The 20,658-nt window shown below is 39.6% G+C and overlaps 2 protein-coding genes across 2 annotated transcripts in view; both read left to right on the top strand.

Annotated features, from left to right (window-relative positions):
- wipf2a (WAS/WASL interacting protein family, member 2a) overlaps positions 1 to 926 on the top strand; it is a 33,505-nt gene extending 32,579 nt beyond the window's left edge. Inside the window, 1 exon segment of the mRNA XM_028568763.1 lies at positions 476 to 926. Coding sequence (XP_028424564.1) covers positions 476 to 519 — 44 coding nt within the window. The 3' untranslated portion in view covers positions 520 to 926.
- An 11,020-nt stretch (positions 927 to 11,946) lies between these two features.
- LOC114548574 (myelin-oligodendrocyte glycoprotein-like) lies at positions 11,947 to 19,035 on the top strand. The gene is made up of 5 exons (XM_028568564.1): positions 11,947 to 12,112; positions 13,281 to 13,625; positions 13,761 to 13,853; positions 15,417 to 15,530; positions 18,341 to 19,035. Exons 1-5 carry the CDS (start codon positions 11,986 to 11,988, stop codon positions 18,457 to 18,459), a joined length of 798 nt encoding a protein of 265 aa, XP_028424365.1. The 5' UTR covers positions 11,947 to 11,985; the 3' UTR covers positions 18,460 to 19,035.
- Positions 19,036 to 20,658: the final 1,623 nt, after the last annotated feature.

Genomic DNA, 20,658 nt, shown 5'->3' with positions numbered 1-20,658 from the left:
TGTGTGTGTTCGGTCTCTCTGTGTGTGTTTGTCTCTGTGTCTGTCTCTCTCTGTCTCTGTGTGTGTGTCTGTCTCTCTGTGTGTGTCTTTGTTTGTGTGTCTGTGTGTGTGTCTCTCTGTCTCTCTCTCTCTCTCTCTGTGTGTGTGTCTCTCTCTCTCTGTGTGTGTGTGTGTCTCTCTCTCTCTGTGTGTGTGTGTGTGTCTCTCTCTCTCTCGGTGTGTGTGTGTCTCTCTCTCTCTGTGTGTGTGTGTGTGTCTCTCTCTCTGTGTGTGTGTGTGTCTCTCTGTGTGTGTGTGTGTGTGTGTGTGTCTCTCTCTCTCTCTCTGTGTGTGTGTGTGTGTGTGTGTGTGTGTGTGTGTGTGTGTGTGTGTGTGTGTGTGTCTCTCTCTCTGTCTGTATCGGTCTGTGTGTGGTGTGTGTGTGTGTGTGTTCCCTGTAGTGACCCTCAATCTTGTTTCTCCTCCCTCCCTTTAGGCGTGATGCGAGGAGCTCCTCCTGCCCCCCCGGTGGGGAGGTGAACGGACCCTCGGCTCAGGACTTTAACTCTCAGTCAGCCGACTCGAACCACGGACGGTTTGGCAGAGAGAGAGAGAGAGTGGTGAAGAAGCACTCAAATCACACAACACACACACACTACACACACACACTAACACTAAAACCACCAGCTGGAAGCACAAAGTAAACACTACGACGGCACGCGGGCTCGACACGACTCGCCGATCACCTTCTGTCTTTGCACGAGAGAACAAATCAACCACTCGGAGGTCCGAACCGGGCGCTCTGACCTCCAATCACCTCGACTTCCCCTCTGCTGCCGGGACGCAGAGGCTTCTGGTCAACAAACATATCAGGACCAAACTCCGAACACTTCCAAAATCATCTGTGCATTCCACCTTTCTTTCCTTTTTTTTTTTTTTTTTTTTTTTTTTTTTAACAACGCATAATCGTGATAATAACGGTGGTTTTCATAATTCTGAATAACGTTTGACTTTATTACTTTGGTGTCGGGGTTAAAAGAAATTTAACACTACGAATGGAAAGTTTTGAATTTGTGTTTTGAGCAGGTGACTTCCTACACAAAACTGATGATGCCATGAATGTGGGGGCTTAACAGCAGTTGATATTATTATTATTATTATTATTATTTTTTATTTTTTTGTTATATTTTGTCTTAAGTAACCATTCCAGCAGTGCCAGGTGAGGGTGCGTTTGAAACACCTCTCTGTGTCAGTGTGCCAAAAGCGGGTGGAGTCAGATGAACTCCAACTGGACAGTTTCCATACACGTTTTAAATATAATTGACATGTTGAATAATTCCTCTCAATTATGGATGACAAGCATTTCTAGAAAGCTGGCCAAGTTATGACCGGTACCTTGCCTGGTCATTTTATATTTACACTTCGACGGGGACTATTTCCTGCTTCTTCTTTTTTTTTTTTTTTTTTTTTTTTTTTTTTTGTATCCCCTACATTCCTTAATTCAGGGGTGTTTTTATATTTCCATCTTCAGGCGATGTTGCACGGCAGGTAAACTGCTAAACCGAGACACTGTGCATGATATCTTATTAATGCACTTATGACCACAGAAGCCCCTGGGGGGGTCACAGTTCCTGTCTTAAAAAAAAAAAAAAAAAATCTAGAAAAACTAAGAGGGTTCATTCCTAATTTTTCCCTTTTTTGTGTTTGACAGACTGTAGTTCATGTAGTCTCTCTCCGAACCCACTGGGGTTCCTGTGAGGTAAGAACACTAAGTGAATGTGTGTGTGTACGTTGTGTACATTGTGTACATACCCAAGTACGTTTTGATTTAGGCTACATCTACACTACTACGGTTCTTCTTTTGCTACGTTTTCGCCCCTCGCGTCCCCTCTACTGCGGCCTTCTTCCGGGCCCCTAAAACGGAGACATTTGGAGAACACTGCTTCCCTGTCGTGGTTTAAAAACTCTGGGGTTTGCGTACTAGTCTGGACGGGCACAAACGGAGACGCACGTCCGTCAGTCTTATCGGTTAGGTAGCCTACAGACCTTTCGGTAACACTTCCACCTCGTTCCCGCTCCAAGATAACTAATCCCTGCTCTTACTTTCACCGTTGTTGTTCTTTCTCCAAAGTAGTTTCTGTGTTTTCAACTTCTACGTCCATTATTTCCAACCGCAGAGCAACGTCACACAATCTGCCTCCTGTTTACACCGACGTGTGTGTGTGTGTGTGTGTGTGTGTGTGTGTGTGTGTGTGAGAGGTGTGTGTGTGTGTGGTGAGAGGTGTGTGTGTGTGGTGAGAGGTGTGTGTGTGTGGTGAGAGGTGTGTGTGTGTGTGTGGTGGTGAGGTGTGTGTGTGTGTGTGTGGTGAGAGGTGTGTGTGTGTGTGTGTGTGTGGTGAGAGTGTGTGTGTGTGTGTGTGTGTGTGAGAGGTGTGTGTGTGTGTGTGTGTGAGAGAGAGAGGTGTGTGATGTGTTTATATGGACAGAGATTAGTTCTAGCCTGGTGAGACTGTCCTGATCTGGCGAGCTCCAGTTTTCCTCTCCGATCAGTCTGGCATCCTGAGATAGAGAAGATTTGGAGCCGTTCACCAAAACGGCCGACCAATCAGCGTTGGTTTTGAGGCGGGTTTAGGTGTGACGCGACGAGAAGCGACTGTTCGGTCTAAACAACACTGCAGCTTCCACGGATGAGATGAGCGTAGCTATCGCAGCAAGTTTTATCCGAATTAGAAAGTATTCCTTCATTGAAAGAAGAGCAAAAAAAAAAACGGCACTGGAGGCTTTTCTTTGAGGAAAACCTGTTTCTGCTCTTCTCCCGACTGGTTTCAGCAAGAGATTGATCTGATTGGTTGATTTGGCTCGTCTATCACCAACTATAGGCGGTGATACACAGATGGTTTATCCAATCAGCTAACCAGGATTTTCGACCCCCTTCCCAAAAGTTCTCCAACGGAAAGTTCCCAGATGGATGTGCCGAGCAAATGCGAAACAATCCATCTGGCGGAGTCAGATTAGTTCTGCTACTGGAGCTAAATCTGTGTGTTGTGTGGACACCACTTAAAAACAAATAAAAATAAGCCGTAGCAGTGTAGATGTAGCCTTAGCTGTAGGTTTGCAGTGCAGAGTGTGGGAGGTGTTTATAAGGGATCCTTTATCTAACTTTCTGTCCACAGAAGTCGGTCTAAAACCTCAACTCTGTTCTGAATCCTCACCACGATTACTTTGCTACTGGTGTCCCTTTTTTATTATTTTGTATAGGACTGTACAGCCAGAGGAGGACACTATATATATATATATATATATATATATATATATATATATATATATATATATATATATATATATATATATATATATATATATATATATATATATATATATATATATAGTTTTATTGCTATGCAAGGAGCAGATTGTAGTTGGTAGCAGCTAACCAAAAGAAGAAGAAGAAAAAAAAAATAAACACTTAAGTGCCAGAGAAACTGTTAAAGCAGGTGGAGGTTATTTTACTTTTCTTTAAAACACTAATCTCTTCATATTCAACCTAAGATGAACAAAAAGTAAAGCTGAGATTCTCAGTGCTGCAGCGCCCCCTGCTGGTCCTCGCCTTACACACGTCTGTTATCACTCATCGGTACCAGTGCTTTTTATTATCTTTTTGTTCATTTTTAGGGGGGGAAAGATGGCGACAACAAGGTAAATAAGAACCAAGTTTATTTGAAAATGCAATAAATATTGTATATTTACATTAAGGAGTATGGTAATCATAGTTATTGATCTATTTTTATGTTGTAAAAAGCTTGTAATATAGGAAAGAGAAATGATTATAACAATGTTCCCGGTCTGATGGACTCTCTGTAGCACGTCTCTGGATGTTTTGGCCTTCAGGGTGAATAAGACGACTGGATGTGTGTGTGTGAGGTTTTTTTTGCCAACATTTTGGGGGATCCTGTTTGTATAAATCTGTGGCGGGTTCTGTAGTGAAGGTGTGTGAGTGTGTGTGGGTGGCAGATGAAAACACAATGGAACTTCACTCCCGACACGTTTGTGTCTCCTCCTGTCGTCACCGTGTCTGCTCTCGGAGCAGGGACCCTGTGGTCATTTCATGTTAATCAACCATGTTTTTACCATTTTGAAATCGTTTCAAATAAATATGGGGAAAAAGGGTAACTGATGCACGGTGTTTTTGTTTTCTCTTCCCGCTCTGATTCTGTTTTTTAATGAGTCTGTGTCACTTGTAGTGATTGGGGGGGAGAGTATTTCAATCCTTTAGTAAAGTAAAGGGGCAATAGTACACTGTCAGGTACACAAACTATTAATTTTATTATAGCTGTGAATAGCGCTGCAACTATTACTTTCTTAGTCAAATTTATCTGTTGATTATTTCCCGGCTAAGCGTGCAGTTTAGTGTCCCATATTCTAGGGCTGCTCCCTCTTAGTCGATTAGTCGACTAATCGGTCATTTTGGTCTCAGTCAACTTAGATCTCTTTAGTCCATTAGTCATGTTTGATGCTTTTTTTCATGCTGAATGACTTATTTCCAAGAAACGTACGAGCACATCTCTGGTAAACACAAGATTTAAAGTGGTGCTTTTAGCGTGACTCTTTGTGGAGAAACTCAGATTTACAGATCTGTCGATTAAATCAACTAATTGATTAGTCGGTACAATTGACTGATTGTTAGTCAACTAAGAATTTCTTCAATCGAGCACAGCCCTACCAAATTCCACTATGACCACGCCAAGACCTGCCCTACAAAGCAGCTCAACTGGTTGGGGTTAGGCATTTGACCTCGAGAGGTTAAGGGTTAGGATAGCCGATTGGTCAGGGGATAGGACCTGAACCAATGGGGTTACATTACGAGGAATTTGGGACACTAAACTGCACGTATACCTATTTCCCGATTAGCTGTTTGGTAGATTAGTGTTTCCCAAAAAGCCCAAGAGGACGTCCTCAAATGTCTGGTTTTGTCCACAACTCAAATATATTCAGTTTACTGTCCCAGGAGAGAAGAAACTAGAACAATATTCACATTTAAGAAGTTGGAATCAGAGAAATGTTGCTTATTTTTCATTAAAAAATGACAAACCGATTAAGCAATTATCAAAATAGTTGCTTATTAATTTAATAGTTGACAACTAATCGATTGAATCTTTGCAGCTCTACTTGTGAACTTGTATCTTGTCTGGTACTCTAAATATTTGTCTTTTCAGATCGGTGCATTAACATAAAAGTAGAAAGTTACTGTCACTGTTTCAGTTTAAACTTCATCTAAGATTTATAGTTTTATTTTACAGTGTTTGTCAACAATCTGATAAATTTGCTCTGCGATGTTAAGAATTTGCCTCGAAATACAAACTTGCTTAACATGCAAAAACAATTCTCATGTACAATACTAAATATTTTGGTCACTTAGGCTTCCAAATTACAGATTACGTCCTTATAAATGTAATCTGTGATTCCTAAGAGTTGGTTACATTCCCCCACTGCGTTACTGTAAATGCACCAACTGTCAAAGCTAAGATTAAGGTTAAAGGTCCATCATTATAACTTGTTTGTGCTCATTTATAAATCCCGTGGTGTTTTTTAATTCCAAAATAAGTGAATTATATTGGTGTTGCTTTGGCAGTGAAGAACTGTTTATAACTCTACTAGTGGCTTTAATATGAAAGAAGAATGTGGAGAGACCAGACCGTCCATTCATATATACAAGTCACTGGGAGAGACTGTGACGTTGATTATTCCGCCAAAAAAGTAGATCATTGAAACGATTAAAACGGGGGGCGGCTCAAGATGGCGGAGAGAGCAGACGCACTGTGAATGGCTCAGAGTAGCAAAGCCTTGAATATCAACAGAATGAAATTTTAACTCAACAACACCCTGAATTAACAGATGTAAAAGTGTAGGGAACTTAATATAATATTTCAGAAGCGTGTAAGTGACCCCGGAGCACCTCCTGGAATACGATATATTGCAAACCATAACATGGCTAACACAAAAGCTAATGCTAAATCGAAGGCTCTCCAAGAACACGACTATGGCGGTCCTGAAAGGATGGAAACTAACACCAGAGGTACTAAAAACATCTTAGCATCTCCTTCTAAACCACCAGCACCGCTGAAAAAGTCAAAACCAGACGACGTCGTGACTGCTGAAGCCCATGCTGACAACGCCTCTTACTCTGTGATCCTGGCTGCTGTCAGCACTCTTCAAAGCATGATGCAGGACTTCAAACCAACATCGTGAAAGCTGTGGAGTTTAACTCTGCCGAGATTGTAAAGAACAGTGCCAAAAGTTGCACGTTGAGGTGAAACAACTGAAAGAGGAGAACACAGTTCTGGAAAAAAGAGCTGTAGAGTTGGAGCGTTATAAAAGAAGGTGGAACCTGCGAGTAAATGGCTTACAGGAAGGAAAAGACGAAAACACACGACAAATCATCTCTGATATCATCGGAAAGATTGTGCCACACTGGAAGGAGAAGATGGATTTCATCCTGGATTCGGTACACCGACTGGGGCCGAGTAACACCAGCCGCCCTCGTCAGATCATCATGCAGTTCACAGGACGCCACTTCAGGGACGAACTCTGGCGGATCACCAAACTTCACCCCGTCTGCAAAGATCTCAACATCCGTTTCGCAGAAGACCTCACCAAGGAAGACAGGGAGGCGCGGAGGGCTGTATGGCCGAAAATTGAACAAGCAAGGAAAGCAGGACTAAAGGCAGTGTTCCGGGGCCCTCATGCTTTCATTAATGGACAAAAAGTCTCACCATAACTATCCAGGGCTTTTGAATCCCGAAAACAAGTGAGTTTGAATGAAAACGTATTCTCAGGGTTTTGCTACTATTATCTACTCTTAATAGGAAACCTTTACTGCTGTCTTAAGTAAGTTCAGTAATCCGTTGTTGTTGATTGTTTATTCATATTTTTTGTTTGTTTTGTTCCATGTTCAGTCTAAAGAGTAACATTCCTCTAATTTCTGTTAATGCAAGGGGTTTAAGAGACATGACCAAAAGAAAAAGTATTTTTTTATTTTGTAAAGGGAAGAAGTCAAATATAATTTTTTTGCAGGAAACACATTCCAAGATTGATGATGTTATATTTTGGTCCAAACAATGGGGAGATGAAGCTTACTTTAGCCACGGTACTTCAAGGTCAGCAGGTGTTGCCATCCTCCTAAATAACTTCAAAGGTCATATTGTTTCCCACATGGCAGATGAATTTGGTCACTGGCTGATTCTTATTGTAAACATAGATGGTCTGAAATTCATCTTAGTCAACATTTATGGATATAATATTAGAAGAGAAAATCGAAACCTACTTGAACAAATTAGTTTACATTTAGACAATCTCAAATTAACACACTCAACTGATAACATTATCATTGGTGGCGACCTAAACCTAGTTCATGATGATTTTTTTTTGATAAGTACCCTTGCAGATATGCTGCAAGTCACCCGAATACAATATTCACGAGCTTTTATGATAAACAGAATTTGATTGATACTTGGAGACACTTAAATCCAGAAATATCTAAATACTCCTGGTTTAGCTCAAACCACAATTATAAATCCAGAATCGATCACTGGTTGATTGCAAATCATTTGCTAGCTTATGATATTAGCTCTGATATTTCTGCTGCTCCACTAACAGATCATAGTGTTATTCTACTACAGCTCAAACCCAATGGCAACAACATCCACTCACACACATATTGGAAGTTTAACTCCAGCCTGCTCAAAAATAATAACTACTGCCAAAAAATCAAATTATTAATTAAAGAATATGCCAATTCTGAGGAGCTAACAACTGCTACCAAAAAGTGGGAATTCATAAAATATAAAATACGCCAATTTACCATCTCATTCAGTAAAATAATTAAAAAAGATAGTGAAAAACAAGAAGTAGACATTATTAATCAGTTAAATATGTACTGCAATAAACCAAACCCATCTGAAGACGATAGACAAATGATTTTAAACCTACAACCTAAACTAGATGAAATCTACAGTCATAAGGCCCAAGGGGCGTTCATTAGATCCAGAGCTAAGTGGATAGAGGAGGGGGAAAAAAATTCAGCGTATTTCTGTGGTCTTGAAAAAAGAAGACAGGAAAAAAATAGCATCAGTTCTCTGATAGTTGATAATAATGAAGTCACAGATGAAAAATTGATCTCTTCAGAAATCTGGAAATTCTATAGCCAGCTCTACAGCTCCAAATTCTCTAGCGTGAACTGTCAGAATTTTTTTCAGGACATAGCAAAACATATCCCAAAAAATAGAGGATGGCCTCAAACAAACATGTGACAGTCAAATAACAATTACAGAACTTGATGCAGTAATTGGTCGTCTTTCTCTTAACAAAGCCCCTGGATCCGACGGTCTCACAGGTGACTTTTACAGACAGTTTTGGATGGATTTAAGAGACCTGCTGCTACAAGTCTTTACCGAAATATTTGAAACATGTGTGCTTCCACCAACAATGAGACATGGAGTTATCATCTCAATTCCAAAACCCGGGAAAGACCCCAGAATTATAGATAACAGAAGACCCATTACACTCAGAAATTCAGACTACAAACTCCTAACTTACATCTTTGCTTCTCGTCTTCAAACAGGGATTTCAAATATTATTGCAGATACACAGTCAGGGTTCTTAAAAGGTAGGTCAATCCACAACAATATAAGATTGGTAATGGACATCATTGAGTACAGAAACCAAATAGAGGATGATGGTTTCCTTCTTTTTTTAGACTTCTATAAAGCATTCGACTCCGTGGAGCATCCGTTTATTCTTTCGGCGCTCGAACACTTTGGATTTGGAATCAAATTTAGGAAATGGGTTGGTGGATTATATCGAGATATTAGTAGCTGTGTCCTATTACCTAGTGGTACCACCCCAAGCTTCAAGATTAATGTGGGTATTCCTCAAGGTTGCCCCATCTCACCATACCTGTTCATCTTAGCTACAGAAATGCTAGCAATCTATATCAAAAACTGTAATGATATTAAAAACTTAATGTACTTGGCACAGACATAATAATTAGCCAACTAGCGGATGACACAACAATATTCTTAAAAGATAAATACCAAATATCAACAACTATTGCCAAAATTGAAAAATTCTCCAAAGCCTCAGGTCTAACATTAAACTTAAAAAGTGTGAATTGCTGGCTGTACACGACACTTCACTGAAAACCATCTGTAATATCCCTATTAAATCAGAAATCAAATACCTGGGGATTTACCTCTCCAAGGACCAAAAACAAAGCCAACTTCTGAATGTAGAAAATAAAATTAAAGAATGCAAATCAAGACTAACTATATGGCTACAGAGGGACCTATCAATACTAGGTCGAATTTACCTAACTAAGATGGAGTGTTTATCAAGATGTACTTATCCAGCCTACTCCAATGCCATTCCAAACAATTTGATTAAATCTATCAACCAAATCAACCTAAACTTCATCTGGAGAAACAGACCACATTATATGAAGAAAAGCAATATGGTTAAAGACATAAAGGATGGAGGACTAAAAGTTATTGACTTTGACTGCCTTAATGGAACCTTAAAAATAAATTGGTTAAAATCTTGGATCAAACACAGCAACTCCTTTTGGTATTGTATTCCAAAGACCTTATTCAAGAAAATCGGAGGATTAGAATTTCTTCTCAGAGCGGACTTTAATGTTAACAAACTACCTATTTCATTGTCAGAGTTTCACAAACAAATACTCTTGTATTGGAAAATGTTATACGTACATAACTTCTCACCCCACACATCTGTACTCTGGAACAATAGATATATTTTGCACCGCAACAAATCTCTATTCTTTGAGGATTGGTATGGGAGAAGCATATGGTCCATGGTCGACTTAATGGATACCAACGGACAATTTTTAATTATGAACAGTTTTGCATCAAACATAATTTCAAACCCTTAAAATCAGACTTTACTAAATTACATAAAGCACTACCCCAAGGATTTGTCCTTCTAACAAGAAATATTTTGGCATACTATCCGATACAACCACAATTGGCCCCACTATCAATTCAAGGGTTCTCTATTCTGGATAAAAATGCACTAACCACTTTATTAGAAATTGTTTTATTGATTATCTTTACCCTAAAATGCATAATAAAAATAATATACTACAAAAATTTGATAAAGTTTCAATCACTAAACTAAGAACAATGTATCTAACACTCCCTATTTCTCCTAAAGTGAAAGAAACACATTTCAAAGTAATGAACAACATTTACCCCTGTAAAGAATTACTGAGACTTCGCTTTGGTATAGATGATAATAAATGTACATTCTGTGAAAATGATGTTGAAACTACGGACCATATGTTTTTCTCATGTAATGTGATACAGAAATTTTGGTGTGATATACATACATGGGTTAAGCAACAGATGTCTTCATTCCCAACCTCTTTCTCCTGTGACGATATAACATTTGGATTGATATTGCAAAGCAAGGGTGTTGAGCTCTGTACTAATACAATTGTATGTCTAGCTAAATTCTTTATTCACAAATGTAGAATTATGAAATCCTCTCCCAAATTTGTTGTTTTTTTTAAATGAATTTAAAATGTACTTGAAATCCTTAAAAACTCTGAAAAGTCCTAAAGCAAAAAACATATATGATACCCTAAAACACTTCCCAGCTGAACAATGACATTTTCTTTTTTTTTTCCTCTTTGTTTGAATGTCTCTTCTCCTTTAATAACCATCCTTACTTTTGTTACTAAGACTACATGTATATTTCCTGTTTGTATTAAGTGCTGCTCCATCTGGCTATATTTTTCTTGTATCCCACTTTGTTATATCAAGTTTTATGCAGCCATGTTTGTTTGTAAATCTTAATATTTCAATAAAAAAAAAAAAAAAAAAAACGATTAAAACTCCCGCGAACCCCTCAGCCAATAGGATCCGCCGGATGCGCGAAAACGGCGCGAAAAGGGCCGGACATCCGTTAAGAAAATACCCTAAAACATGTTCAACGTGTGGACTGCTCTCCAAGTCTCAGACCAGGTAAAATCTACTTTACACCTTTTTTACAAAAACAATCAGTTTTTACAACGCAGGGTTTGGCTGAACTTTGTAGATTAATGTTATTGGAAAGTGCATAGTTAAAGTGTGTTTATTATATATTCAATTAAATCCATTTTACAGATTGATTAATTGATGCAGTTTTTAAGGGGCTCAACGTTATGTGTTTACTTAATGCAGGAAATATTCATATTTGCTTGTGAAACTATTATGGTGTGCAGTATAGTGACAAATGCTCCAATACCAACAGTATATCGGCTTAACGAGATATAGTTCAAACTAAAGAGCATTATTGGCAATAAAGGGCACTTATTGCCAATAAGTAGCTAGCTAGTTAACAATTACAAGGCATTTGTTTTGGTTGTTGGTGCATACACAAACCTATTCAAAACTTAGCTATGTGAAATAAAAAATAAATACAGAAACAAATATATAAATTTAACTGTTCATCATTAATAATGAAACAAAAAGGCTGTATTGAAGCGGACTATCATGTCGCTGCTTTGTAGTCGCTCGTGTCACATTTTCGGGGTAAGAACTGAGAGACTCATAATGTAACGACAGCTTGGCTGCAGTTTCTGGTTGCATGGGTCATTCATTGTCGGTGTAAAACGTTATTAGTCCGCCAGTGTGGCACGTATAGTTGTAATAAATTAAACGATATCCTCCTCTGTGTTTTCCTGGTGAGAGGGTCCTGTAGAAACACAGCCCGGCCCGGGCTGGTCCCTCTTCGCTTTATGCACCAGTTGAACCTCAACTATCTGACATTGTACCTGCAGGGTGTGTTGATAGCTGAACTAACTCATGAATGTAACAGCTGAGGCGACATAGACCGTGAAAGAGACAAGACGTGACGTGACGTCGAGGTGACGTGACGTCGGATGCGTCTTTATGATTGGCCGAGACATTTCCCGCGACTTGTTTGGAGTCTAGCAAGCAAGTTATCCTCGAGATGCATGCATGTATACCCGGAAACTTGTTTACAACGACGCAGCGGACGAAAACAAGTTTTAATCATCTTTTAATAATGACCGTGACACGGCTGGTAGCTCTACTGATTATCTTACCGATTGCTGCGGGTAAGTTTACTTCTGACTTGGGTTAAAAACCGGAAACTAAGTCTTGTGTAGTAACATTGTTACTGTTTGGGACGACTTCGTCTTTACATTAGCATGCTAGGCCTACTTATTAGTATGCGGGGTTAAGCCTTTAAAGATACAACTTGTTGAGCTTTATGTTGTCAGTTACCCGAAACATTTCTCAATACTTACTTTTAATCTTGTTGTGATTTAGTCGTGATGTTTTCTTGCTTTAGTGTAGTGTTGACTTCGGGACAAATTGACCCGTGTTCAATTTTTGTTTTATATCAGAAAATATGGGACGTAGAAATAAGCGCTAAAAATGTAACTATTTAAAACGTTGGAAAAAGCAACAAAAAACTACTTTTTTGAGATTGACATGGTTTTATTTTGGTTAGCCTAATAGCTGGTTTGATTTGCATCAAGAGATTATCGTATGGAAAGTACCCCATGCCAATCTAGGTATATCTAGGTACTAGGTATGGTGAAGAGTATGTGATGATATTTTAATTCCAAAGACCAAGGGAACTTTATCAGGATGTATAGTATCTGGATCCATGTAATAACTGGCCTTTAAAAATAAACATCTGCCTGCCTCTATGGGAATTTAACATAGGGGTGTACTTATTTATGCCCCCTGTATTTTAAGGAAGAACCATTTATTTATTTATTTATTTATTTATTTATTTATTTACGATACATTATTCATTCACAAAGAAAATTGGTGTCCTTAAAGGTCGGATTTTTCTTCATTTTTTTCAATTAAGGCATTAAGATAAATTGTTTTTGTTTTTTTATTCCTCTTTTTAGTCAACTGTAGCATGGGTTCCAATACTCATGAGCAGCACTGTAAATGAACGACGATAACTGCAGACTCGCAAAATCAGATATTTTAGATCACTTCTTAAAACCTATTTTACCTAACTACACAATGATTATTGCTTTCATTGTATTTCACTTCACACAATATCTGTTCTCCTGTAACTTCTGCGACCAAAAAGTAAAAAAATAAATAAAAATAAAACATACGGTTACTGTTACAGCCCTGTTATTGAGATGGAGCAGCACATTCTTCATTTTAGGAATAGTTGGAGAACTGAATGTAAACCATCAACTCTGGTCCTTCAGAGGTGTTAAAGCTGTGTGAATGTTATGTCTGTTTCTCCAGGAGAGCATCGTCTCACCTGTCCTCAGACCATAGAGGCAGCAGAAGGAGATGATGTCACTATAAAGTGTGGTCTGGACCCCCCCGTCGACTTGTCTGACTACACGCTGGATGTGGCGAGACTCGACCTCGGTGACGATGATGGTGATGTCTACGTCTATCGAAATGGAAAGGACCAACAGGATGGCCAGATGGCTCAGTACAGAGGCAGAACAACTCTCAACCATGAAGACCTGAGGAGAGGAACTTTCACTCTGAAGATCTCCTCAGTAAATCTGTCTGATAGTGGTCCATACAAAGTCTACATCCCAAAACTGCCAGCCAGTTCTGTCGTTAACATCACTGGTGGTAAGCTGCATGCTGAGTTTATTAGGTTCATTCAGATACTAAAAAGGTTTCTCAGAATTGTTGATATCCTGATGAATCCTTTTGTTCCTGATTTGAGAACATTTTTGTCTTTTTTGTTTTTTCTTTTTAAAACAGTTCCCAAAGACCAAGCGAACAGGACAAAGAGAAATGATCCCAGCACACCTGGACCTCCAGTGGGAGAAGTGACCAAGTCAGACCATCGGGGGGGTAAATATCTTTGTTACTCTTCATCCTATCACCTCTTTTAGTACAAGATAATCTTGACTGGCTGTGTGTAAATGTGTTTGTTCTTCTTTAAAGGAAAACACTGACTTATTGGGACTTTGTCTTATTCCCCGTATCCCCCAGAGTTAGATAAGTCCATACATCTCTGTGCGCGTTGTAACTCTGTCTGACACACCCACCGCTAGCCTAGCTTAGCACAGATCCTGGAGGTAACCGACTCCATCTAGCCTAGCTTAGCACAGATCCTGGAGGTAACCGACTCCATCTAGCCTAGCTGAGCACAGATCCTGGAGGTAACCGGCTCCATCTAGCCTAGCTTAGCACAGATCCTGGAGGTAACTAGCTCCATCTAGCCTAGCTTAGCACAGATCCTGGAGGTAACTGGCTCCATCTAGCCTAGCTTAGCACAGATCCTGGAGGTAACTGGCTCCATCTAGCCTAGCTTAGCACAGATCCTGGAGGTAACTGGCTCCATCTAGCCTAGCTTAGCACAGATCCTGGAGGTAACCAGCTCCATTTAGCCTACTGCTCCCAATAAGTGACAAAATAACACCAACATGTTCCTATTTACATGTTGTGATTTGTATAGTCACAGCGTGTACGAATAACAAGGTCACATGACGCACAGCCATCTTCTAACGGTATACATACTGGGGACTATATTCTCAGAAGGAGAAGCATTGCTACTTCTGCTACTTGGGCGGAGTGATTTGCTCGCAGTACCTGAGCAGCCCCGCGGTGAGGAGCAGAGAGTAACAACGGTGCTTTTCAGGTGTTGGCTAATCACTCCGCCCAAGTAGCAGTGCTTCGCCTTCTGAGAATATAGTTCCCAGTAGGGCTGAACGATTTTGGAAAATAATGTAATTGTAATATAATTGCGATTTGATATGCGATTATTTTTTTAAGCTCTTTTGTCTTCTGTGTTATTCAACAAAGACCAGCAATACATGATTGTATAGTATGAACAACACACAATTAGATAGATTAAACTAACTGTTCTCCCCTGGAGGCCAGGCCTGGATGTGATGATGAAATGAGGTGATGCATGAATTTATATGAATGACATCTTTTTATTTAACTACTTCAGTTACACAGTAGTAGATTGAGCACTGACCAAGCCTGGTGGAAACATTCATATGAAAGTAAGAAACAAATCACACAAACTAAAGTGCAGATTGCAGAAATGTAAAAACAAATATGTGCAATTAATGGTTCAGCCCTAGTTCCCATTATGATGAGAGAAGGGTATGTATGGACTTATCTAACTCTGGGGGTTACGGTGAATAAGACAAAGTCCCAATAAGTCGGCGTGTTCCTTTTTAAATCCCGAGCAGTACACTATGATGAATGAATAACAGTGAAGAGGGGGACCTCGGAGACACACTGGTTTGGGTTGGGCTAAACTATTCCAGCCTGAGAATAGGTTCTGAGAGGATAATTTAATTTAGGAGCAGGGAGATTCTGACAGTGGATGTGTATGTTGATAAACCCTGGATCCTTTTGAAACTGTCCTTCTAAACTCAACTCTGTCTGATATTTCTTCAGGCTCTGCAAAGGAGGAATCTGTCGGGATAATAGTGCTGGCCAGTGTCTCTGGTGTTGTTGTTGTTGTTGGTGTTGGTGTTGTTTTTCTTCTCCTGGTCAAACATGGAGTCATCCGTAAGTTACAAAATTCTTTATAGCATTTTATTATCAGTGGGGAAAGTAACTCGGTACATTTACTCCTTAAAGGGGTGATAGAATGCAAAACCGATTTCACCCTGTCATAGTTAAATAACGACAGTTCGGTGGGTAAATAGGACATACATAGAAGCTCAAAGTCCCACTGACACCCCTTTACTATGAACATCTCATATTTTGAAACTGCCGCTGAAAACGGGCGAATCTCAACAAAGCTGGAAGTTGACGTCAGCCTCCCAAAAACCAGAACCTTTGTCAGCCCATGGGTGTATTAAGAGAAAGGTCACGCCCCGACATTTACATAGGCTACACAACTGACCTGAGATCAGGTAGAACATTTACATAGGCTACACAACTGACCTGAAATCAGGTAGAACATTTACATAGGCTACACAACTGACCTGAGATCAGGTAGAACATTTACATATAACATAATAATATTTACATAATAGCAGATCTCTGCTATTCCATTACAAAATTCACTTCTGAAACTTTTTTATGCCAAGAAATCAACTATGTAAAGCTCAAATATGGGCCGTTTTAGGAAAATAAATTTTGTCCGACTGTGTGTCGGAGTTCAGCGCCTGTGTTGCTGCCTCGCCGCCCGGCCTGCCTTCCTTCACACACCCCGGCCTGCTCTGAGGTACTTCCATAACGACTGGCAGCCCACAGCACTCCATACCCGTGCAAAGTCACCGTCTCTTGGGGTAATAGACAACTAAATGCCGGTGCTCTGACAGAGCTCCAGGGCCTGCAGCTCCCCTCTTCCTGCGAGCTAAATGCCCGGTGTGTGTGAGTGAGAGCTCGGTCAGCGAGCTTGTTACACCAGCAATCTCTTACCACAGGTTTCAGTTAATCTTTTAATGTGTAATTATAATGTGTTGAGTTATTTAAACAAATGATTGGGGAAATAAACGCCGCTTGTCCGCGAGTCTCATTGATAGAGCCTGCGGCTGGATGGAGCTATAGCTAGAGGAGGCTAGCTATAGCTAGCCTCTTCTTAGAATTCCTCTGGAATTCACAAAAAATCATTAACTTGAAATCGGACACCGTTGTTAGCTTTATAAGACCTTTAGTTAGATGTTGTATAAGTGGCGTGACGAAATCCAAACTGTAAATATACTCAAATTAAGGCGAAAAGGAAGCTAACTATCCGTGATTTGTAGCTAGGATTGAAGGGACAGTCGCAGCTAACGAAACACCTAGCTAGTCTTCACAAATATTCATTAACTTGAAATCGGACACCGTTGTTAGGTTTATAAGACATTTAGTTAGATGTTGTGTAAGTGGCGTGACGAAATTCAAATATAATCGAATTAAGGCGAAAAGAAAGCTAACTATCCGTGGTTTGTAGCTACACATAGCTAGGATTGAAGGGACAGTCGCAGCTAACGAAACCCTTGTCGTCACAAATATTCATTAACTTGAAATCGGACACCGTTGTTAGCTTTATAAGACCTTTAGTTAGATTTTGTATAAGTGGCGTGACATGTGTGTAACAAGCTCGCTGACGGCGCTCTCATTCTCACACAACGGGCCATATAGCTAGCAGGAAGAGGGGAGTTGAAGGCCCTGGAGCTCTGTCAGGGCAGCGGTGTTGGTAGTCCCTGCTGTGGGCTGCGAGCCGTGACCGAGCTCCAAGTACCTCACAGCAGGCCGGGGTCTGTGAAGGAAGGCAGGCCGGGCGGCGAGGCAGCACCGGCGGCTGAACTCCGACACACAGTCTTACCAAATTTGCAATTAGCCATCAATTTTTGTAAAACGGCCCATATTTGAGCTTTATATAGTTGATTTCTCGCTTAAAGTCTCAGAAGTGAATTTAATAACGTAATAGCCCGACAAACAATGTATAACTTTCCAGTGAGACCTGCTGTCGAGTCTCCCATGTGTTTCTATGTAGTTTGCTCAAACCAATCAGCACGTAGCTCATTCTAAATATTCATGAGCATACCATATTTGGAAGAAAAGCTCTTGTTCCAAATAGAGCCATATTCACAGGGTAGTTAAGGGCCTAATAAAATAGCATTCGGGCAATTTTCAGCCCAACCAATGTTACATACCCCATTAGGAGACCTTAAGGAACAGTGTAAAATACCCTATATAATCATTCTATCACCCCTTTAACACCCAGAAAGAAGTGTGTATGTATATCTATCTATCTATCTATCTATCTATCTATCTATCACAATGTTTAACGCTCCATTTTCCAAGTTTCTATATCAGGACATTTGGGTATACTTTTACCTAATTGCCCAAAAATACAGTAACACGTTGTTGCTGGTGCGTGACCTGCAGGCTCTGCATGCTCAGCAAACCACCAATCACAATCAATGTTGATCAATTTATCCAACAACCAAAGCTGGGCCCCGCTAGTCGAACACAAGCTGAAATTTGGAGGAAGCAACATGCGTTATAAATATCATTCACTGTAGCCTGGATTTATATTATATGAATACAATGGTGTCATGTCAGTCAACCAGTGTATTTCTACCTAATTTCCTCTCAAATCTCTTCAGAAGAGTAGTCACAGCACTTACTTGCTCTGGTGTTTGTAAAAGCATTAAAGTTCATCAAAGACTGGTTCACATTAGAAAAGTTCCTTTTTCATTTTTATTTACGCATCTACGTAGATGCACTCTCCTACAAAATCACCCCAGTAGTCGAGAATAATTCAGTATTTCTAAATAGAGCTATATGTGTAATCTTGTAAAAATGAGTCTACTCCCAATCTGGTGCAGCCCTACTGTTTAGATGTAGTGTGTCACAAAGTGGTTTCCATGTTCTCACAGACATCTGTAAGAAGACGACAGAAGCCGCGACGAGGTCAAACAACTTATCAGTGAATTACCTGAGGACCCCGACAACCGAGGAGGACGGAGACCACCCAGCGCTGCAGGACACGGTCTGAGAGAGTTGGTGGTCCGAGACCATAACCAGTCATCCCCTCAACCATAAAAACACATCCAAACTTCAAAAGTGCGACACTTTCTGTCCTTTTGGCCTTTGATTCAGATTAGAAAAAACTCCAGAAGAAACCGTAGAAACCTGAGGAAGAGACACTGAGGAGGGATTCTACTCTCTGGGTGGATAGATGGCATGTGTACAGAATGACCAAAGAAATTAACTGTTAACGTCTTTTATAGACAAACGGGAGAAGCTTAAAATCAAATCTGAACTGTAACCATGGTAATGATCATCTCATCTGAGCAAATAAGCTTATTTCCTAAATGTCTACTTCTTTTTAAATGACTGTATGTGCTCACAGGGCAAAAACAATCACTTTCTAGAGCAGGGGTTTTCAAAAATATTTATTTTCTCTGATTATTGTTGAACTCATATTTATTTTATTTTATTGACTACTGTGAAGCACACCATGTAAAAAATCTTTTTAACATTTTCTGACTGTAGCACTTTCCTGGATGTTTTGTCCTTTTTTATCTTTATAATTTCAAATCTTTTCAAATAAACATGTATAAAAAGGGAACGTGCTGCTCCGTGTTTAGTTTTCTCTTTCTGCTCTGATTCTGTGTTTACTTTATGATTTAAAGTGTGAAAGGCCCAATTAAATCCACCAAGGTGTTCAGCATCAAACATTTCAATCAGGACATTTCAGCAATAACATCACGTGATCCCGGTCAGTAGTCCTCCATCCAGTCTGAGGTTACATGTTAATGTACTGCTCTGTACTGTAGTAAACTAGTCTCAGAGTCTGAGGTAAACGTAGTTTTGTGTAGTCAGTAACTCCAGCTGTCAGTACAATTTGCTCTGAAATATTGATTAAAAAACACACTGATCCTAGAAAATACAGAAACACATTTTGAGAACAATATATTTTGTGACTTTGCACCTTTTGATATTTGTCGTCATGGTGATTATATGCTCTGCAGCTTTTATTTGACAGTAATATGGCTGCTACAGCCATTTATGTTCATCTAATATGACTAGATATTCTTTTTACATATTTTAGTTTGATTGTATCATGTGGACGTGCCGACAGTGTTGTTGTCATTACTTATAATTCCTCATGGGGGAGACAAACTACACACTATAGCTTTAATGTTAAGGCCATATTCATAACGTGAGAAAGAGCAGACCAGACAACCAGCAGACGGCCGTCAAATTCTACAGCAGACTGGGAGAAACCAGTCTTTATGGAGCTGGCTTTGTGTCCTGTTACCATGTATTCATATTTACAGCCTATGGTACCTAACTATGGATGTATAGTAATAAAACGGTGCTCACACAGTTCCAGGAAACACTTTTTAGGAAGACAGAAATAAACATAAAGATAGAAATTGCGAGGAAGGCGAGAAATCTGAGAAAAAATAGTAAAAATGAATATTGGCTGTAACTTTTTAAGTAGCCTAAATACAAGTAATCAAGGCTATAAAGAGACATACAGGCTATATTCTACCGTAAATGTATATAAGAAAAAACACAATGAACAAGAACATATTATGATTTATATTAATTAAGGTACAATAACCCTTTATTGATCATCAGATGGGACATTCAGGCGTTGCAGCAACACAAGGAAATCAGTAGCCTACAGGTAAGTAGAGAAAGAGACATAGTGCTGGAATAAATATTGAATGTTGTAATAGGACACGTATTTTTTAACTGAAGTTGTCAAAACGTTTCAATAATATGAATCAATGTGGCGAGAATGTGACTTTAAAGGCTGACAAGAATAAAACTTATTTTGTCAAGACTTTGTCAAACTGTTTGGCCACTTTGATTTAAATAAAGTTGTGTTAAAAAAAAATCGACCTCGCAAACAAGCATTTCTATTGGCGCGCTGGCTCGCTGCCATCAGCCAATAGAGTTCTCTGAATCTCTGAATGGCGCGAAATGTAGTAAAAGGGGCGGGGCTTAGAGGGCCATGCTTCTCCTACACAGGAAGGGAGGGAGAAGAAGGGAGTCGGTGCTGAAAGCTTCTAACGTGGACTTTCTTTACACTTTACAGAACAAGGTATTTATTCACATGTATTTATATGCTGAATTCAACACTAAGTTTGTAATATTTTGCGGTTTAATCACAGTTCACAAACGTGTTTGTTTATTGTTATTTAGGGGTTGTTGTGTCTAGTATTTGGCTGGAATTTAA

This window comes from Perca flavescens, chromosome 2 (assembly GCF_004354835.1).
Source record: "Perca flavescens isolate YP-PL-M2 chromosome 2, PFLA_1.0, whole genome shotgun sequence".
Classification (NCBI taxonomy): domain Eukaryota; kingdom Metazoa; phylum Chordata; class Actinopteri; order Perciformes; family Percidae; genus Perca; species Perca flavescens.
Note: the sequence above shows the minus strand (reverse complement) of the source record. Positions and strands in the feature narration are given on the sequence as shown.

What these genes read in the sequence shown, in the direction of transcription:
- LOC114548574 (XM_028568564.1), top strand. Translation starts at nt 11,986, where the DNA reads ATGCATGCATGTATACCCGGAAACTTGTTTACAACGACGCAGCGGACG. An exon ending in TGTCGTTAACATCACTGGTG is followed by an intron (nt 13,626 to 13,760) that starts GTAAGCTGCATG and finishes TTTTTAAAACAG; the next exon opens with TTCCCAAAGACCAAGCGAAC. An exon ending in CAAGTCAGACCATCGGGGGG is followed by an intron (nt 13,854 to 15,416) that starts GTAAATATCTTT and finishes ATATTTCTTCAG; the next exon opens with GCTCTGCAAAGGAGGAATCT.